Source organism: Aedes albopictus, chromosome 3 (assembly GCF_035046485.1).
Source record: "Aedes albopictus strain Foshan chromosome 3, AalbF5, whole genome shotgun sequence".
NCBI classification, from domain to species: domain Eukaryota; kingdom Metazoa; phylum Arthropoda; class Insecta; order Diptera; family Culicidae; genus Aedes; species Aedes albopictus.
The window spans coordinates 227,060,415-227,080,362 of record NC_085138.1 but is presented as its reverse complement, the minus strand read 5'-3'; the positions used below and the strand labels follow the sequence as shown (position 1 = coordinate 227,080,362).

General features: G+C 42.9%; 1 protein-coding gene across 4 annotated transcripts in view; it reads left to right on the top strand.

Moving 5' to 3' along the window:
* LOC109428793 (pyruvate carboxylase, mitochondrial) overlaps nt 1-16,058 on the top strand; it is a 66,979-nt gene extending 50,921 nt beyond the window's left edge. For 2 of the 4 annotated variants that reach the window (XM_029878090.2, XM_029878089.2), the window contains exons 2-10: nt 7,076-7,470; nt 7,536-7,792; nt 9,192-10,444; nt 13,247-13,291; nt 13,535-13,932; nt 13,994-14,253; nt 14,334-15,363; nt 15,431-15,506; nt 15,568-16,058. In XM_029878090.2, the coding sequence (XP_029733950.2) occupies nt 7,375-7,470; nt 7,536-7,792; nt 9,192-10,444; nt 13,247-13,291; nt 13,535-13,932; nt 13,994-14,253; nt 14,334-15,363; nt 15,431-15,506; nt 15,568-15,740 (3,588 nt within the window). In that variant the 5' untranslated portion in view covers nt 7,076-7,374 and the 3' untranslated portion in view covers nt 15,741-16,058. Of the gene's footprint in view, nt 1-7,075; nt 7,471-7,535; nt 7,793-9,191; nt 10,445-13,246; nt 13,292-13,513; nt 13,933-13,993; nt 14,254-14,333; nt 15,364-15,430; nt 15,507-15,567 lie in introns of all 4 variants that reach the window. The other 2 variants (XM_062859246.1, XM_062859244.1) reach the window with 2 other exon arrangements.
* The last annotated feature ends 3,890 nt before the right edge of the window (nt 16,059-19,948 follow it).

Sequence of the window (19,948 nt, the reverse complement as noted above, 5' to 3'; positions counted from 1 at the left end):
ATTGTTTACATCGTCGTTCTTCTTCTTATTTTTGTAGAAATAGTTTTTCTTAGGCAGTGCGATAACTGGTACAGGCACCCTAACATTTTTTTGAAAAGCTCAAACGTCAAAAATGAAATTTGCATGTTGATGACGTTTGAGCTTTTTGGAAAATATTATATTTGGTCAAATCTGCCCCTTTGAGGGCCTTTCCTGACTACACCACTGGCCATCACCCGAAAGACTTTGAATTTAATAATATTTCCATATGTAGAATGTAGCAAAAACAGTCCGGTTGAAATCCCCGGGGGACACCATCGTAACCTTCCCTTGTAAGGAAATAAGTATCGAACTGTCAAGTTTAAGTGAAAATTATTGTTAATTCTCCAATTGGAACAGACCCTTAAGTCCAAAGGAGTCAAGGAAATTTCCATTACGGACCGACCGGGAATTGAGCCCATCACCCTCAGCATGGCCATGCTGAATAATTAAAATTTATTTATATTTAAAAATGATGGTTTCCCTTTTCTTAGCGTTAGCATAGCATAGACTATTCTTTATATTTTTATTGCTTCTGTGATGCATGGCATCCACAGCCTATGGACCACAGGTTATTCATTCTATTATTCCTTCTCTCCATTAGAACAGTATCTAATAATTATTAATGTTGAATCTACTGATGTTTTAGCCATGAATTTTTCCTTATTTTAAGCATTGGCTGTTATTTCCAGTATCGTTGCTCAAATGGTTTTTAGCGCTGAAACTGCTGATAAACAAATCTTAAATTTTTCCTTTTTTTAAACACAGGTCATCCTTTCTACACCGTGTCCAATAAGTTCTCATACAAAATCAAATTGAATTCATTTCACATCTGTAATTAGTATTTTCAAACAAAACTTATTTATTGAAAAGTCATCTAACACTGATCAAATACAGCATATGTTTTGGAATTAATTGCCCTTTATCCTTCTCTGCTGATCGCTTATGTGTCGTAAGTCCATTTCTGCTGGCACGCTAGCAATTTAATTGGTACTTCGTCTCATTTTAACGAGTAATGATTTTACGTTGAAACAAATTAGGTTACTGCATGTCCTCGCCATTGCTAGCGGCAGCCAAACCAGAAGAGCAAAAATATGAGATTCTGTATTGGTGAAGTACGAAGTCATTTTATTTTTTCACAAAATAAAGCGTAAATTAAACAAAAATGTCCATTCACCTGTTTTAATGAGATTTGTTGTGCTGCATTTTATCGTGTTCACTCACACCACTCTCACTTCTTAAACATGTTTGTATCCCTATTGTGAAAAATATTGTCCGAAATTTACGTTTTATGATGACTATTTTTAATATATCGGTCTTTTTCAAGGAAATCAGCCCAAGTTGAGCTTAGTTGCGTATGTCTTACTATATCATCACTATAATTGTATTGTTTTAGACTTAGTATATCCATTTAGTATAGTACTTGTGATAAAAACTCAAAATTTAACCTTATGGACTCTATTCAGCTACCGTAGAATGTAAAATTATTCGAACATGTTTCTTGCGTGCCGAAGCAAACGGATTTCAGAAAACGAAAGTGTACTGCTAGGCTTATAAAAACTAATAAAAAAAAACGTTATTCTTAATCGTAAGCTTTATTTGATCAGTATTATGTAGCCCTTCAATACATGCATTCATTTTAAAAATAAAAATTACAGATGTGAAATAAAATTACATTTTCTAAATTAGTGTTTTCTATGCGAACTTATTGGACACGGTGTAGTTTTTGGCAATAATTGTTGAAAAAGGTAAAAACAACAGATCCATTTCCAGTTTCATAACTGCTGAATTGCAATTCGTCCTGATGACCATTCGGCCTAATGACCATTCGGCCTAATGACCATTCGGCCTAATGGCCTTCGGTCTAATGACCTAGCATCTTATAGAGTATTTTCAATGTATTTCTGTAGTTTTGGTGCTCAACAGCATAAAAAATGTAGAATATGATACAGAATATTTTTTCTGGTGATCCTAGGTCATCCAAATTGTTACTGAGTTCAGATCCTAAAGTCTACGGGTGTAACGGTAACATTTTTCACTAAACAAAGCTACAATTTGGAATCTATCATGTCCAGTGAGTCTTGTGAAAGTTCAATAGACAGTAACAGATTAGTCGAGATATCCAGGTCATCCAAACCGTTCTTGAGTTTAGATCCTAATGTCAACGGGTGTAACGATAACTTTTTTATTATACAAAGCTACGATAAGTAATCTATCATGCCCAGAAAATCTTCTGAATGTTCAATGGACATCATCAGATCAGCTGGGGTCATCCTAACTATTATGATGTTTAAGATCTAGCATCTACAGCAATTGAAGTTTTTGTTTTAGCTATATAGAGTTATGTTGCATAATCTATTCTACTTACTGGAGCTAACATAATATAACCAGAGACTATGACATAGCTTCGGGATATTCAGAATCGTACATGGAGTCTACAGCCGTAATCATATAGTTTTTGCTGTTTTGATTTACACAACATTACCAATAATAAAATGATAATAAAACTGAATCAACAATGTTTCACAATGTCTACAACGAATGTAGGTTTAAAAAAAATGAATTTCATAAAAGTTTGAACAGCCTTAAATATTTCAAAGGTACAGAAAAATGCCTACTAGCATTGGAGAAAATATGGAGTAAATTGGAGTAAATATGGTTCATTATGTATCATTATTCAGTGCAGTAGGCTAGCATTACAAGTGTAGATATTAAATTGTGTACTCCATAAAATATTGGATGATCTAAATTACCACAAAACTATCACGGAGTGGTCTTTGAGAGTTAAGAGGTTCATGGATCCTATTTGGTTGTTAAACGTTACTTTCTAAAACGAAATCACCTCATGTTACAGTGGTTGTTTAAATCAACTAAACTCCATTACAGTAAGGATGACCCATAATATCCCAAAAATTATATAACAACGCTTATTGTTCTTCGAACTACTTTGGTAAATGTAGTTGTTTATGTAACACTACTTAACGAATACCACAAGTGTAGACCTGAAGCAATGGTCTCCGGAGTAGATTGGTTGATCTGAAAAATCTCCAAAGTATCTTGGAATGGCTTATGAAATGCCACGGGGGATTACATATTACAGATGGATGTGTAATACTACAGTTCATTGTGAGCAGAACTACTGTTACTGTCAAGAGTTAAACTTCACGATGACCCCGAATGTCCTAAAGGTTTATAATAATATCTAATGGTTTTCTAGTTGGTTCAGTAACCGCGATTGATTATGCAACGTTACACAGCTTATCAGATATGGAGGCTATTACGAGTGTAGACCTGATGTTTTGGTTAATCTGGAATATCCATATATTGCCTCTAAGTGATTTTTTACATTTCAAGAACTTTACGGGTCCCAGCAGATTATGTAATGCTATTATTTATGGTGAAAACACAAAAAAATATTCTTAATAATTAGAAAGACTTCATTATAGGACAGTTTGGACGACCCTGAATGTCCCAAAGGTTTATAATAATATCTAGTAGACTTCCAATTGACTCAGTACCTGCGGTTGATTATGCAATGTTACTCAGTATAGCAGATATGGCTACTGTTACGAGCAGAGTTGGGAATTTCATTGCGAGTTACTGAATGGCATTGTGAGTGAATGCAACACTCGACGAGTATAACACATCGTGAAGCGAAAATGTTTGACGAGAATTCTGACAAAAATCACTGATATTAATGAAATATCGAATCGATACTTGTGTAGGGTTCGCTTGAAAAACACATTCGCGACGAATGCATTGATACGTCTTCTTATTCTTCTTTGCGTGACGTCCTCACTGGGACAAAGCCTGCTACTCAGCTTAGTGTTCTATGAGCACTTCCACAGTTATTAACTGAGAGCTTCCTGTGCCAATGACCATTTTGCATATGCATATCGTGTGGCAGGCACCGAAGATACTCTATGCCCAAGGAAGGCAAGGAAATTTCCTTTACGAAAAATTACTGGACTGACCTGGAATCGAACCCGTCACCCCAAGGATGGTCACGCTGGAAACCCACGTGTAAAGGCGTGGCTATATTGGCCCATTGATACGTGCAAATCTCTTTTAGCAGACCAACGCACAGTGCTTCAAACACAAATATGGCACACCATATGAATATGAATGTAAGGTGTAATAAAAATACATGCAAGCAAAGCTTCTTGTTCATATCGTGTGGTTTAAGAAGAAACGACGACGATCGCTGCTGTTGAATGATCGTCGTTTAAAGTAAGGCATATTGTGAGAAACTTGCAAGGATCGCAAAAAACATTGGCGTTGGAAAGGCCTCAGGTTCGGATGGAGTTCCAAACCTGGCCATGAAAGCAGCCATTACAGAGACTCACGGGATGTTCAGATCTGAAGGACAGAGATGCTTGGGTTTGAAAACGGCAGTCTGGTCATATCGCTTGATACGAAGAAACCACCTGGTGAACCGTCAGCATATAGACCAAAGCTTACTCGACAAGGTGCTCCTCAATAAGCTGTTGAGATACACCGAGAGTGTAGATGGTCTCTCGAGTAACCAGTTCGAATTCTGGAAAAGTAAGTTGACCCTAGACGCTATTTTGAAGGTTAATAAACTGCACAAATGACTCTCCAGCGTAAGTAGAGGAATTGGCTACTGTGCAGTTGTGACACTCGAAGCAAGCTTGCTATTTGATGAAAACATTCGCGAAATGATGCGATTTGCTTTCGACAACGAATACGTTTTCACCCATCCTCGCTTTATTCAATCAACCTCCCATACGAGTAGCACACGAACGGACTCAACACTGATCAGCATAGTTGACTCTTCCTTTTCGCCGTTGAGCCGTTGCGTTCTAGCCAAGCATCTCTTTTCATCGCTTTCGATGCTTTTCGACAGCTTATCACGAAGCATCGTTGGCTGGAAGCTTTATTAGTATGGTATCGGTACATGCGAATGTTGCTTCTGTGTGCGTGTCGAGCGTTCGTGCCGTAGCTTCGCAAACCAACCTATTCGGTATGGTTCGGCTGTTCGGGCGAGCGTGTGGCGGCACAGTCAGATGTGTGCAAAATCGTTTGTGATTTACATCATGTTCGTTTTGCCACCTCTTTGCTGCTGGTCATCGCTGATCAGTGCACAGTTCAATCGCACGCGATAAATATACAGTTGATGAGTTGTGATGAGCACTAGTGAGGTGATAATTTGCATCAATGACTCGAAGTAAGTAATGCGTTCAATAGCGCCAGTGGGACAGCTATTGCCAGAGCGCTCTTAAGTCTGGGGATACCCGAATGCTTGTATAAGGTTCTCGAAAGCTACTTCGGGCGTCGAGTACAAGTTTAAAACGCAGAGGTGGGTCGGAAGTGCCTTTAATAACCTAAGCAGTCCCGCAAGGTTCCATCCAGAGTCCGGTGTTATGGAATGTCATGTACGACAAGGTTAAAGTTCCCGGTAGGAGTGGCTTCGTCGGTTTCGTTGACGACATTAAGCTGGAGGTCTATGGTGAATCGATCGAAGAAGTGGAATTGACTGCAGCCCACTCGATCGCAGTTGTAACAAGTGGAATTGGTTCTGTGCCAGGAAACTGGCCTGGTGGTGGTTGTGAACAACCTGATGTCGAAGTAGTAAGCGGTGTGATCAGTGTAGGCGATTGCACTACACTTCGATGCGCTTCATCAAACACTTGGGGGTAATGATCGACACTTATATGCTTATATGATATGCTTACCTTTAGTAGCCACGTTGATTATGCCTGCAAGAGAGCGTCCATAGCTATAGTGACACACTCCCGGATGATTTCCAATAGCTCTGCGGCAGCTTCTGGCTATGGTGTCGCCTCGTCCATACTAAGGTATGGCGGCCCGGCGCTAAGTATCGAACGCTACCGTGGTAAATTGGAAAGTTCTTATAGGCTAATGTGCCTGAGGGTTGTGTGTGCGTACCGTACCATGTCACACGATGCGCTCTGCCTTATCACTGGTGTGGTGTCTATTGGTATCCTTATCGGGGAGGGCATAGAGTGCTTCAAAATGCGCGGCACAAGAGACATACGTAAAACTGCCAGGTTGGCCTCCATGGTCAAATGGTAGCACGCGTGGGACAATTTCGCCAGTTGATTCCGAGGGTATATAGTTGGGTTAACATGCGCCATGGGGATATAACATTCCGCCTGACTCAGGCCATGTCAGACCATGGTTGCTTCCGACAGTATTGTTTCGGTCATGCGGGTTCTCCCGAATGTCCGCTTTGTGCTGGTTTAGTGGAAACGGTGAAACATGTTTTGTTCGTGTGCCCGCTTCGCACAATGCGTGACCGCATGCGGGAAGGACACAACTCCGGGCAATGTTGTCCAGAAAATGAGTAGGGATGAGTGTGGTTTTACTGCCGTTTCAACGGCTATCACCCACATCGACCTGGAGATGGCGCGTGGACTCGGAGAATGGCTAGCTCAGACGCTATACAAGAGGCGGTCCAAGGGTTCGAAGTCGGCTGCGTAGGTCATACCGGTGCCCTGCGGTCGAAATCGATCCTTACAGCGATTAAGTGGCCACGGCGAGAACATCCTGGTAGCGTAGCTGTCGTGGTGTCGGTCTACTGGGTTGGATCTGAGCCCGCGGTTGAAAAGAGGTCTCCGGTAAGGGCCGGTACAAGGGGGGGGGGGGTGGCTACTGTCAGCAGCTCCTTCTGGTGCTAGCTGGTAGAACCTTCAGCAGGTCAAATCGCGTTGCACGTAAGCATCAATTCTTGGTGCTTGCAGAAAACGTGGTGCGTGGTGGTTGACCCTGCCTGCCTTCCGAGAAAAATAGGAGTGGTGTGGACCACTCAGGAAACTGGCTAAGCGCCAACATGCTACCTTGTCGATGCTATCGACTGTTAATTCTTGGACTTGAGGGTTTTGCTAACTTGGTGAACTTCCCAAGGATGAAAAGGTAATTTATTGCCGCAATCTTATGAATCTACACTCGTCACTGATGTTGCAGAGATTCTTTTGGCAATATTTTAATTGCTACTAATGATATCCGCAAAAGTTGTTTTGAAGAGATCAATTTGACTTACACTTACCAATAATTTATTTTTCTTTTCTTACAGAATACCTCATCCAATAACGCAGCGAACACCACATCTACGAAAGACGCCATCGATTGTAAACGAATCGTTTACATACCTCTACTTAAGCCTCACATTGCGTCCCAGTTGGTGTACTTCAGCATCACACTTAACCAAATCTGCTGAAACCAATCGATCATAAGTGTTTTCGTTTTACCTGATCTATATTAGATTTAGTCTACCCGATAAGTGCTACAAAGATAGGGAAGTTTATTTTTACAAATTTTACAAACCGTACACCTCTACTTAGCATAAGGCCTAGAAACTAGTTCGCCATCACCATGTCCATGTGCGGTGCTCAAATTGCCTTGAAGGCCTTCAAAAGGGCTCCCCGCGTCAGAATTTGGTCCATGACCAAGAATGCTTATTCTACCAAGGTATGTACTGAAGTGAATTCCTTTTGAATGCAGACTAACCATATGCTCATAAACTAAATCAACAGATAGAGTACAAGCCAATTCGATCCGTGCTGGTTGCGAATCGCGGCGAGATTGCCATCCGTGTCTTCCGAGCATGTAACGAGCTGGGCATCCGGTCGGTGGCGATCTACTCGGAGCAGGACAAAATGCACATGCACCGCCAGAAGGCGGACGAGTCGTACATAGTGGGCAAGGGTCTCGCACCGGTCGAGGCTTACCTAAGCATTCCAGAGATTATTAGAGTCTGTAAGGAGAACGACGTCGACGCGGTGCATCCTGGGTAAGATTTTGTTTGCAAGATTTGTTTCGTGTAGGTTTTAGATGAAGATGTGATGAAGCTACACCTCAAATGTTCAAGAGCACAAATCTCAGGAACCGAATGTCAGATTGAGCTGAAAAGTTGAACGATTGGTCATCACAAGCGGGTAACCGATTGGCCAACTTTTCAGCGCAAAACAACATTCGGTTCTTCAGACTTGTGCTCGTTTGGCAACGTTTACCGTTCAAAATTTTCAGTGTTCTTTTCACATGGCCTGTACCACAAGTTAGTCTATCAACGAGCTATCCTCTCCATTGCTACACATACCTAACATTAAAGTTTAGTCCACACATAAGTTCCCAAGCAACACACATGTTATATAAGAGTTACGACAGCGCATGTTTTGGTTGTATAGAAGTTAATTTGACGTAATTCTAACATTATGCTAAAATAACGTCAAATAAACTTCTATACAACCAAAACTTGCGCTGTCGTAACTTTTATATAACATATGTGTTGCTTGGGTTGACGGTTGCATTGAACCTTCGCATATCGTTCCGATCCATGTATTGCCCCCTTCGTGCTGTTATTTGTTGTACTGGATTCTGTAGAACTATATCGCAAGCAATAGCGAGCCTAGCCCTGTCGATGATCGTTTCAGATGCACGTTGCTGATGTACAAGGGAAAGATACCGCAGTAAATATCTTATTTTACGCTAGACAGCTACTGACTTATACTCAGTCACCGAGCAATAATTATCTTATTTTACGCTAGACAGCTACTGACTTATACTCAGTCACCGAGACAACCAGTAATCATATAAGATGTTGCATAAGATGATAAAGTGGGAGCCATATGCATACATGCCTCCATTTAGACGCATGTAAAGTGTACGCATATCACCTCCACTTTAACATCTTATGCAACATCTTATACGATCACTGGTTGACTAGGCACGCCGTCACTCTCACTCGCTTGCACTCGCGTACTTGGGGGTGCTAGCTATACTTCAACGCTTCTCCCTAGCATCGCAAACCTCGAACTACAATCTTCCTCAATCCTCAAGCCTCCAAGCCTTGAGCAAGTGGCTAAACTTCGATACTTGCACAAGAACCACACCAAATCTGGTCGTATTGTTCAAATCTTGGCTGCTCCTTCGTGTTGTTTTTTGGTTTGCTCCTTCTGCAGCTATCCTCTTTGGTTCAAGTTGACGCTAAATCCTTCTCCCAGATCTAACGTAGTTTGAAATGTACCTATTTCAGATTAACGATAAATGGTCATCGATAGACCTAGCTTCGTTATGGCATGCGTAGCATAGGACGCTCTAGGTAATGGGTACTGTCATAGCGCTAATCAACATCTAATATTATCTTACATGCTACCATGATTTTAAAACAATGTCTATTTCCATTCCCAAAGCTATGGTTTTCTCTCCGAGCGATCGGACTTTGCTCAGGCCGTCATCGATGCTGGTCTCCGGTTCATCGGTCCATCCCCGAAGGTGGTGCAACAGATGGGAGACAAGGTGGCCGCCCGTCAGGCAGCTATAGAAGCCGGCGTACCCATTGTGCCGGGTACTGATGGACCTGTGACGACCAAGGAAGAAGCTCTCGACTTCTGCAAGAAGCATGGACTGCCAGTGATCTTCAAGGCTGCCTACGGCGGTGGTGGTCGCGGTATGAGAGTGGTAAGGAAAATGGAAGAAGTCGAAGACAACTTCCAGCGAGCCAGTTCAGAGGCTAAGGCAGCCTTTGGTAATGGAGCCATGTTCATCGAAAAGTTCATCGAAAGACCACGTCACATCGAAGTACAGCTTCTTGGAGACAAGGCTGGCAACGTGGTTCATTTGTACGAACGCGACTGTTCGGTGCAAAGACGTCATCAAAAGGTTGTTGAAATTGCCCCTGCACCACGATTGCCTATAGAAGTACGTGACAAAATGACAGAATATGCCGTAAAACTGGCCAAGCACGTGGGCTATGAAAACGCCGGAACAGTTGAGTTCCTCTGTGATGAATCGGGCAATTTCTACTTCATCGAAGTGAACGCTCGCCTCCAGGTAGAGCACACTGTAACTGAAGAAATTACCGGTATTGATCTCGTACAATCGCAAATCCGAGTAGCTGAAGGCATGACATTGCCAGAGCTGGGATACAATCAGGAAAACATCAAAACTCAGGGCTATGCCATCCAGTGCCGTGTAACGACTGAAGATCCTGCCAACGACTTCCAGCCGAGTACGGGCCGCCTAGAAGTGTTCAGATCTGGTGAGGGTATGGGCATCCGTCTGGACAGTGCCTCTGCCTACGCCGGTGCCATCATTTCGCCGTACTACGATTCACTCCTGGTGAAAGTGATTTCTCATGCTTCCGATCTGCAATCATCCGCTGCCAAAATGAACCGCGCGCTGCGCGAGTTCCGTATCCGCGGCGTCAAGACGAATATTCCGTTTTTGCTGAACGTGCTCGAGAACCAGAAGTTCCTGAACGGCGTTCTGGATACGTACTTCATTGACGAGCACCCACAGCTGTTCCGGTTTGCCAAGTCCAAGAACCGCGCCCAAAAGCTGCTGAACTATTTGGGAGAAGTGCTGGTGAATGGACCTACCACTCCATTGGCGACCAAGCTGAAGCCCGCCGAGGTGCAGCCTCATGTTCCACAGTTGCCGTTGGGTGAGTACGAATTTTACAGCTTGATTGGTGTGAGTTTGTGTTTGTTTCGTGTGTTGGGTTAAAAATGTATTGTTTACGTGGTGTTCTGTTAGAAATGTTGATTTTGGTGTTATTTTCTATCGCTTGCTTTTTACGTTGATCCGAGAAAATGAATGAGAGATGCTGTGTAATAGAATAAGGGGATGCAAAACTGGTTGAGGGTTAAACATGTCTACAAGGATTGAACCACGTCAACATTCTCACGCGAAACCGATTGATTCATGGTCGCAACTCTGCAACCACGATGATGTCCAGCACTCACCAAATTACGGTCTAACTGGTTCATTCATTGAGCTCTTTGAGCTCAACGCCTTCTTGTGCCAAAGAAAGGTCCATAAATTTCAGAGGTTATATAAGAGTGTAAAGTTGTAAAGGGTGACATAGGGGGAGAGGGACTTGACATGATGATTTGGCTTTGCATGAACGATTGAATATCTGCTAGAGATTCTGTACGCGCTCGCCACACGGATAGTCATGAGTCGGGACAGTTTCGTTTGATTCCGCTTCAGCCGCAATGCCGCAGCCCAGGCCGGAACTCCATATCGTTGCATCAAAGAGGATGCACTCACCAGAAGAGCCTTCTCAGCTGTCTTATCTCTCAATGTGAGCGCATCATGCTTGCGATCGGCAGTTATAACGGCAAATTTTATGTTCGCCATCAGCAACTTGATCTTTACATGCACGTTGTGGCTGCCTTTCACAAATTCATACAGCTCGTTCAACTTTTCCCTTACCTCACCCAAGCTCGACTCTTGAGCAGTGCTGCTGTTCGAAGTCGGTGCGAGCGCTCGCTGAGTCACTTCGGGAAATCTTATTCTTGTTGGTTTCCTAGGAGCTCGCTGCAATTTCCAGCGGTGTCACTGCACTGGTAATCTCTACATCCTCTCACTTCTTTGGAACGCGTTTGCGTCCTGTTAAACTTCAACTGTACTTGTTGTTATCTTCATTTATCTCCACTCTGCTATCCTCTCGTAATAAGAAATCGTCTTCGTCATCTTTTTTTATTTGTGCATACAGGGAGGTCAGAAAATTGTTGAACACAGTCCTTCATGGGGTCCAGAACCGATCGATGCTATTCAGGAATTTTCAACTGCATTTATTTCCACCCAACATACGCGGAGGTAGTCAAGGTCATTTCTGCCATCGATCCTGATGTGTTTTCGATAAGGTGCTAGAGACCTCACATATGTACTCATTTTGACAGAGTAGCCTACAAAATGTAGATAGGGAGAAAATTCCAAGCAACACACATGTTTTAAAGGTGTGTCGACAGCGCAGGTTTTTGGTTGGACACGGGTCATTTTCAACTTATTTTGCCTTTGGGTTAGAATTACATGAATGTAACTCTTATACAACCAAAAACTTGCGCTGTCGATACTTTTTTGTGACATGCGTGCAGATTGGGACATGTAATACCTCCTGCTGCGTTACGAAGCGAACCTGCGGCCCTTCCGTAGATCGACGAGTATGCGGGTGTTCCCTATGACATTGAGAAACCAGCAGTTCGTTAAAAGCTTACATAGATGGCAAACGCTGTTATGAATCGTAACTTGGAGAGCAGACACTCTGGTTTGCAGAAATGCCGCCCACTCCTGATATTCACGACACTTCTGGAGGATTTTTCGTAAGCTGTAGATCGGTCCATTGTCGAACGATCAACGACGATGCCGGCTTAATAACTTCCCAGGCCGAATGGTCATCAGGATGAATTGCAATTAAGCAGTTATGAAACTGGAAACAGGTCTGTTTTTTTACCTTTTACAGAATTTGTTGCCAAAAACTATTTCAACAATGAAACTATAAAGAATATCCTATGTTTATAAGAAGGAAAAATGTATGATTTGAATATTACCAGTTTCTGCTATTCTGCTATTATCAACATGATTTGAATATTACCAGTTTCAGTGCCAAAATGAATTTCGGCAATGATACTAGAAAGAAAGACCTATGTTCCAAAGAATTCATGCTGAGTGTGACGGGTTATATTTCCGGTCGGTCCAGGAACTTTTCATAAAGAAAATTTCCTTGACTTCCTTGATTATGGAGTATATTCGTGCTTGCCACACGATAAACACATGGAACGAAGCCATTGGCAGCAGAAGCTCTCAGTTAAGAACTGTGGAAGAGCTCATAGAACACTAAGCTGAGAAGTAGGTTTTGTCCCAGTGGGGACGTAACGGCAAAAATAAGACCCAATGACCATTCCGGCCTAATTACCTTCGGCTAAATGGCCTGACACACCCACAAACTTATTTGCTTGATGGTGGAAGAAAACTTGAGCACATTATTGTAGATGTAGCACAGACAAACAGACGTCTCACTCTACTCAATTCTCATCGTTGTTCTTTTTAACGGTTAGTTCAAATATTTTGTAGTGCGCAAATCGCTCGGTGTATCATCCGAAATTTGTTTGTTATTCTTGTGTGATTAGTTTCATAAATTTTAATTCATTCATGCGTAAAAACCGGCAACTGGTTTTCAATTTAAAACCATCATGGGTTTCCTGATCATGTATTTGTTAAATTGGTTCAACTGTGTTGCATGAGAACGTTACGATAAATGCTGTTATGCTAGAACGAACGAAAAACCAGGGGATAAGGTTGCCTGAAAAAAGCTGCCAGGATGAAAATCCTTTCTCATTCCATCGATTCAATAGTTTGGTGCGTGCGTCTTTTGGGTTTTTTGGTATCGCTTGCCGTTTTGTGTAATTTAATAACTAATATTTTGTGTTATGCAACTATGTATGAATGCATTTTTTCGCAGATTTGTCACCAGAAGCACTGGCAGCAGAGGAAAAGGGCAAAAAAGGTACAGCATGGAATGCTACTGAATGAGGAAGTATTAGAGCATTAAGTCTGCAAATCACTCTTAGATTATTGCTTTCAAAGCACTTCACTGCTTTCGATTGAAGCTGAATAAGCTTCGACATTTCATTTCACTTCTCAATTAAACTGATTAACATTCGATAAAATCTGTAATGTGTAACTAACCTTCAATCTACGCGAGAATTGTTCAAGCTTCGATTAATAGTTACTACCACGTATTCCACAGTAACTGAACCTCCAAGAGGATTCAAGGATATCCTGCGAGAACAAGGACCAGAAGGATTTGCTAAGGCTGTTCGAGCTCAGAAAAACCTGCTGCTGATGGACACCACGTTTCGTGACGCCCATCAGTCTCTGCTGGCCACCCGAGTCCGATCGCACGATTTGCTGAAGATTTCTCCTTATGTGTCGCATAAGTTCAACAATCTCTACTCGCTGGAAAACTGGGGCGGAGCTACCTTCGACGTTGCTCTACGCTTCTTGCACGAGTGTCCTTGGGAACGCCTGGAAGACATGCGCAAGCAAATCCCTAACATTCCATTCCAAATGCTACTCCGAGGTGCCAACGCTGTCGGTTATACAAACTATCCGGATAATGTCGTCCACAAGTTCTGCGAACTCTCGGTACTATTCGATTTTGACGAGGCTCTCTGAAGCAAGAACTAACCAATTCCACTATTCATAGGTTCAATGCGGTATGGACATCTTCCGAGTGTTCGACTCCCTGAACTACTTGCCAAACTTGATTTTGGGAATGGAAGCAGCCGGTAATGCCGGAGGAGTTGTTGAAGCAGCAATCTCCTACACGGGAGACGTCAGTGATCCAACCAAGAAGAAGTACGACCTCAAGTACTACACAAATCTGGCCGATGAACTGGTAAAAGCTGGCACACACGTTCTTTGCATCAAAGATATGGCTGGATTGCTTAAGCCTCAAGCTGCCAAGTAAGTTTTCGTTCTTGCTGAGGATGGTTCTTGATGTTTTTGAACAGATATTCAGATTAAATGATCCTCTTCACTTCTAGGTTACTTATCGCTGCCATCCGTGAAAAGCATCCGGACGTCCCGATCCACATCCATACTCACGACACTTCTGGAGCGGGTGTTGCATCTATGCTGGCCTGCGCTGAAGCTGGTGCCGATGTTGTAGACGTGGCAGTGGATTCCATGTCCGGAATGACCTCGCAGCCTAGTATGGGTGCTGTTGTGGCCTCACTTCAGGTAACTCCGCTGGATACCGGTATGAATCTTCGTGACATCAGTGAATACTCCGCCTATTGGGAGCAGACCAGAACCCTGTATGCTCCGTTCGAATGCACAACTACCATGAAGTCAGGAAACGCCGATGTGTACCTCAATGAAATCCCTGGAGGGCAGTACACCAACCTGCAGTTCCAAGCGTACTCTCTCGGATTGGGTGACTTCTTCGAAGATGTTAAGAAGGCCTACCGCGAAGCCAACCTTCTTCTGGGTGACATTATCAAGGTTACCCCATCCTCCAAGGTTGTTGGAGATTTGGCCCAGTTCATGGTACAAAACCATCTGACCGCTGATCAGGTTATGGACCGCGCTGAAGAGTTGTCCTTCCCCAAATCCGTAATCGAATTCCTGCAAGGCGCTATCGGAACTCCTCATGGTGGATTCCCTGAACCATTCCGCTCCCGCGTACTTAAGGACATGCCTCGCATTGAGGGACGTCCAGGTGCTTCCTTGAACCCACTAGACTTCGACAAACTTAAAAAAGACCTCCAAGAATCTCACCCTGATGTGTCGGACCGCGACGTCATGTCCGCTGCCTTGTACCCTCAGGTAACTAACGATTACCTCAACTTCCGAGACTCCTTCGGACCTGTAGATAAGCTAGATACCCGCGTATTCCTGACTGGGCCCAAGGTGGGCGAAGAGTTCGAAGTCACTATTGAAAAGGGTAAGACGCTTGGCTTCAAGACCCTTGCCATGGCTGAAGATTTGACATCGAACGGCGAACGGGAAGTCTTCTTCGAACTCAACGGTCAGCTGCGGTCGGTCATGGTTCGCGATAAGGAAGCCGTCAAGGTATGTTACACCTGCATGCAGTGACCGAGATACGAAACCTTAATAATTTCTTCTGTTACTTGTACAGGAACTCCACATTCATCCAAAGGCTACCAAGGGAAATAAGGATCAAGTTGGAGCCCCAATGCCCGGTTCCGTCATTGGTACGAGCATTATTATACCTATTATAAACCTAACATTACTAATCACCTCCCATCCTTCCAGAAATCAAAGTAAAGGTAGGAGACCGCGTCGAGAAGGGCCAACCGCTGGTGGTGCTGTCTGCGATGAAGATGGAGATGGTCGTCCAATCGCCACGGGCCGGTGTCGTGAAAACGTTGGATATTTCCTCCGGTATGAAGCTGGAAGGCGAAGACTTGATTCTCACGTTGGAATAGATGGAAGGTTGCATACGAACTCATAGATGAGTTGGAAAAACTATGAACAGCTACAAAAATGACGTGCGGTTGCTAAGTTATTCGATGTGCGCGGTATTCATACATTGGAAAAAAAAGGTCGTCGCTTTTGGCAGATTTAGGGGTTTAAACAGGGAATGTACATTTGGATGATATACTTAAATTGGTTTTGTTTCGTCGCGTAATGTTAACGTGTTCTAGCATAAGAAGTTTTTTTTTGTTATAAATAGAGATACTACATTTATTTTCGATTCATATATTGAGTTGAAAATACAAGTAAATACTCAAATCGTACAAAAATGTGTTTCATTCTCAAACATGTTTCCCATTCCTAACAACAAAACTGAATTTCAGGATGTCAGTCTAACACTTGTATGTAGGTTTTGTTTCGGCCTCTTGTGTAAAGCGCGATCGACCACCGATCTAAAACAGCCATGACTCGATTGGACCAGAGTCAGGCAGAATGCTACTTCCTCATGGCGCCTGTTGACCCAACAATCTCGGAGTCAACCTGTGGGTCTGCCTACCTTTCATGGAGCTGCCCGATGTACACTGCCATTTGGTCATTGAGGCCAACCAATCAGTTCTACACGAACAACAAAACACTGTATTTACTTACCGATAAGTGCGGCACGGTACGCATTTGCACTTAGTACCATGTCCCAAGCTGGACCCCCATACCTAAGTATAGACGCAATGACGCTAGCAAAAAGTACAGAGAAACAGGCGTCACACTTCGGCCACTTCCCATTGATCATCCTTTTAACGATTGATTCACATTTTCGGTAGTTGGACAATTGACCACTCGCGGCGCTGGCATCGTTTTTACTCCTGTTTGACATTTGTTCAATACCGCCACCTAGTGATGGCCCGCCCAACCACAGTACATTTAGCATTGGGCGATTACGCTTTCGTAACGGTGTTTTAATAAATTTGTTCGAAGTGTTACGTCGTTCGATTTTAGACTGGAGAGTCTTTAGCAATGAGAGCTCTCACTTTTACTCCTTCGCCAAGGGCTTCCTTCGCCAAACATTTGTAGGGGGGGCTCTTGCACACAATGTCCTTCCTGAAGACCATTCCACCGGTACGAGTACGTCTAATATTGCGTACGTTGGTTCCCAGATCCGTAAGCTTAGCATCCCTTCTCATTGCCCTCAGGATCCGACCAAGTACTTTGATACTTCGGTCTTGATGATAAGAGAATCACTCTGATCTCGCACACTGGTAACTGCTCTATCTGTCCTTTTTTTCGACTTCCTCTTCTTGCGCCTGTTTACTAGGGTTCAAGGGACATCCCCACCCTGGCCCGCCATCATCTGTGAAGGTCGCAGCATCCGGGAACGTACATCCGAGCTACGTACTCGGAGAAAGCAGTGGATCACAGATGGCATTTGAAGAAAGATAGAGGAGCGAAGGATCGTTAAAGCCCCGATAGAGATAGCGGAAATACGGCGAACCAAAATCGTCTTCTTCTTCGACGTTCGCATTGAAACTTGGCCTGCCTCGCTTCAACTTAGTGTTCTTTGAACACTTCCACAGTTTTTAATTAAAGGGCTTTCTGTGCCTGACATTGCATGAATTTGTATATTGTGAGGCAAGGACAATGATACACTATGCCCAGGGAATCGAGAAAATTTTCTCGACTGGAACGGAAATCGAACCCGCCGTCTTCGGATTGGCGATCCATAGCCTTAACCACTAGGCTAACTGGAGACCCCAGCAGATCTTACCATCAACGTCAACAAGACCAAATCGTTAGATGTACACAATGTCAAGCCTAGCAACTCTACGGTAGCTGGACAAGCAGTAGATAATTTTGAAAGCTTCCAATATCTTGGTAGCCAAATGATGACACCAAGATCGACATAGGTGCATAGCAAGAAGGCAAGGGCTGCTATTGTGAGCTTAAGAGATGTATGGATTTAGCTGATTAATCAACGCACCAAAATCCGAATTTTTAACTCAAAAATGTAATCTGCGCTGCTGTATGCCAGTGAAACCTGGTGTGTATCAGTGGAGAACTTTCCAAGGGTGCAGGTCTTCATCAATAGATAATAATTGAATTTTATTGGCTTTTCTCGGTGAACTTAATACTACTCAAAGCAGGAGGGAGTAACGAAAGTAATGAAAGAAACGGTGGATATAGAATCGCAAGTGTGCGACGAGAGAAATTGAATAGAAGTTGAAAATTAACAGAGGGCCATAATTGAGCAACACAATCACAACGACGACCCCTTTGCCTAACGTCCTCGTGTTGAACGGTAGGTACTAGTAGTTTGGTGATGACTACTAGCCCTAGACAGGCAAAAAGATCGTGGTTGTGATCTGTTAAATGTTGTTCGGCTTTGCTTTCGGTTTTATCGATCTGTGACACTTGTTCAGAGATTCATATCGAGCGAACGTTACTTATTTGATTTTTCGCGCTTTCATCTCGTATGCTCCTATTGTGTCCAAATGATCTTATTCGAACCGAGTTTCATTCTTTCTTGCCAACTGGATTTTACTTTCTAGGTTTAATCACCGCATGACTTTATGATAATTGAATTTTATTGGCTTTTCTCGGTGAACTTAATACTACTCAAAAAAGGAGGGAGTAACGAAAGTAATGAAAGAAACGGTGAATAGAATCGCAAGTAAAATCCAGTTGGCAAGAAAGAATGAAACTCGGTTCGAATAAGATCATTTGTCGTGTCACAGATCGATAGAACCGAAAGCAAAGCCGAACAACATTTAACAGATCACAACCACGATCTTTTTGCCTGTCTAGGGCTAGTAGTCATCACCAAACTACTAGTATTTACCGTTCAACACGAGGACGTTAGGCAAAGGGGTCGTCGTTGTGATTGTGTTGCTCAATTATGGCCCTCTGTTAATTTTCAACTTCTATTCAATTTCTCTCGTCGCACACTTGCGATTCTATATCCACCGTTTCTTTCATTACTTTCGTTACTCCCTTCTGCTTTGAGTAGTATTAAGTTCACCGAGAAAAGCCAATAAAATTCAATTATCATAAAGTCATGCGGTGATTAAACCTACACGGTCAGAAAATTCATCCATTTTCGAGCTAAAGTGGGACAACTCAAAATTGAGTAAATTTTTTTTCCAGCGATAGCGCTGGCCCAAGTGCGAAAATCTCATCAATTTAAGCCTATAATATTCTTGATGATGCGAAGAATATTATACGGCTTAAACCAGTTGGATTTTTGCACTTGGGCCAGCGCTATCGATGGAAATGCAATTTACTCATTTTTTGAGCTGTTCCAGTTTAGCTCAGTTTTGTGTGAATCTTACTCATTTTAGAGTAACATTTTCTTAGCGTGTAGAAAGTAAAGCTTCATCAATAGATGCCTGCGGTATGTAACTCTTGCATGGTGGCCTCACCATTGGATCTCCACCGGAAGCTCCATGGTCGATGTCATCAAAAGCCGATAGCAACAGAAATTCTGGAGCAAAAGTGGAGATGGATCAGCCACACTCTACGCAGGGGCAGAAACGAAATCTGCAAGCAAGTGGTAGATTGGAACCCAACAGGACTTTGCATCAGAGGCAGGCCCAGAGCCTCATGCGGCGCAGTCTTCACAAATGAATAAAGGAAGTCGACAAAAAATTGACCTGCAATTCTATGCCGACAATATCACAGCAAACTACGAAAAGTTAAGACGTACAGTATCAATTGGTTCGAATTTACTGAGTTATTTATAGTGAAAGAGTACCTCAACTATAATCCACTACTTAAATGGTTCGACACCATACTATATAAAATAGAGCACAACCCGGAACTTTTTGGCTGTCTCCATCGAACTACTAGACCCTAGCCGTAATAGTATTAGATTCAACGAAAAAAGTCAATAAAACCTAATTTTGATAAGGTACACCGGGACAAGTTGAAACGGGTGGGGCAAGATGAAACGCGAAGTTTTGAATTAGAGGTCAATATAATTTGAAAATTTATCCTTCGCTAAAGGATTGTTTGATTAAAAAAACTATATGTTATGGCAATCAAATTGTTTATCATCATTAGAAAACATCATGTTAACCCGCTGTTTTATCTTACCCCACCCGTTTCAACTTGCCCAGGTGTACCTTAGTCATATATGCATTCCATTTATAGCTGAGAATACATTGGATTGGGACTCAATTTCACCCCGATTGCTTATGTTGCCCCGAATCCCCTTTTTCTCGGAAATTCG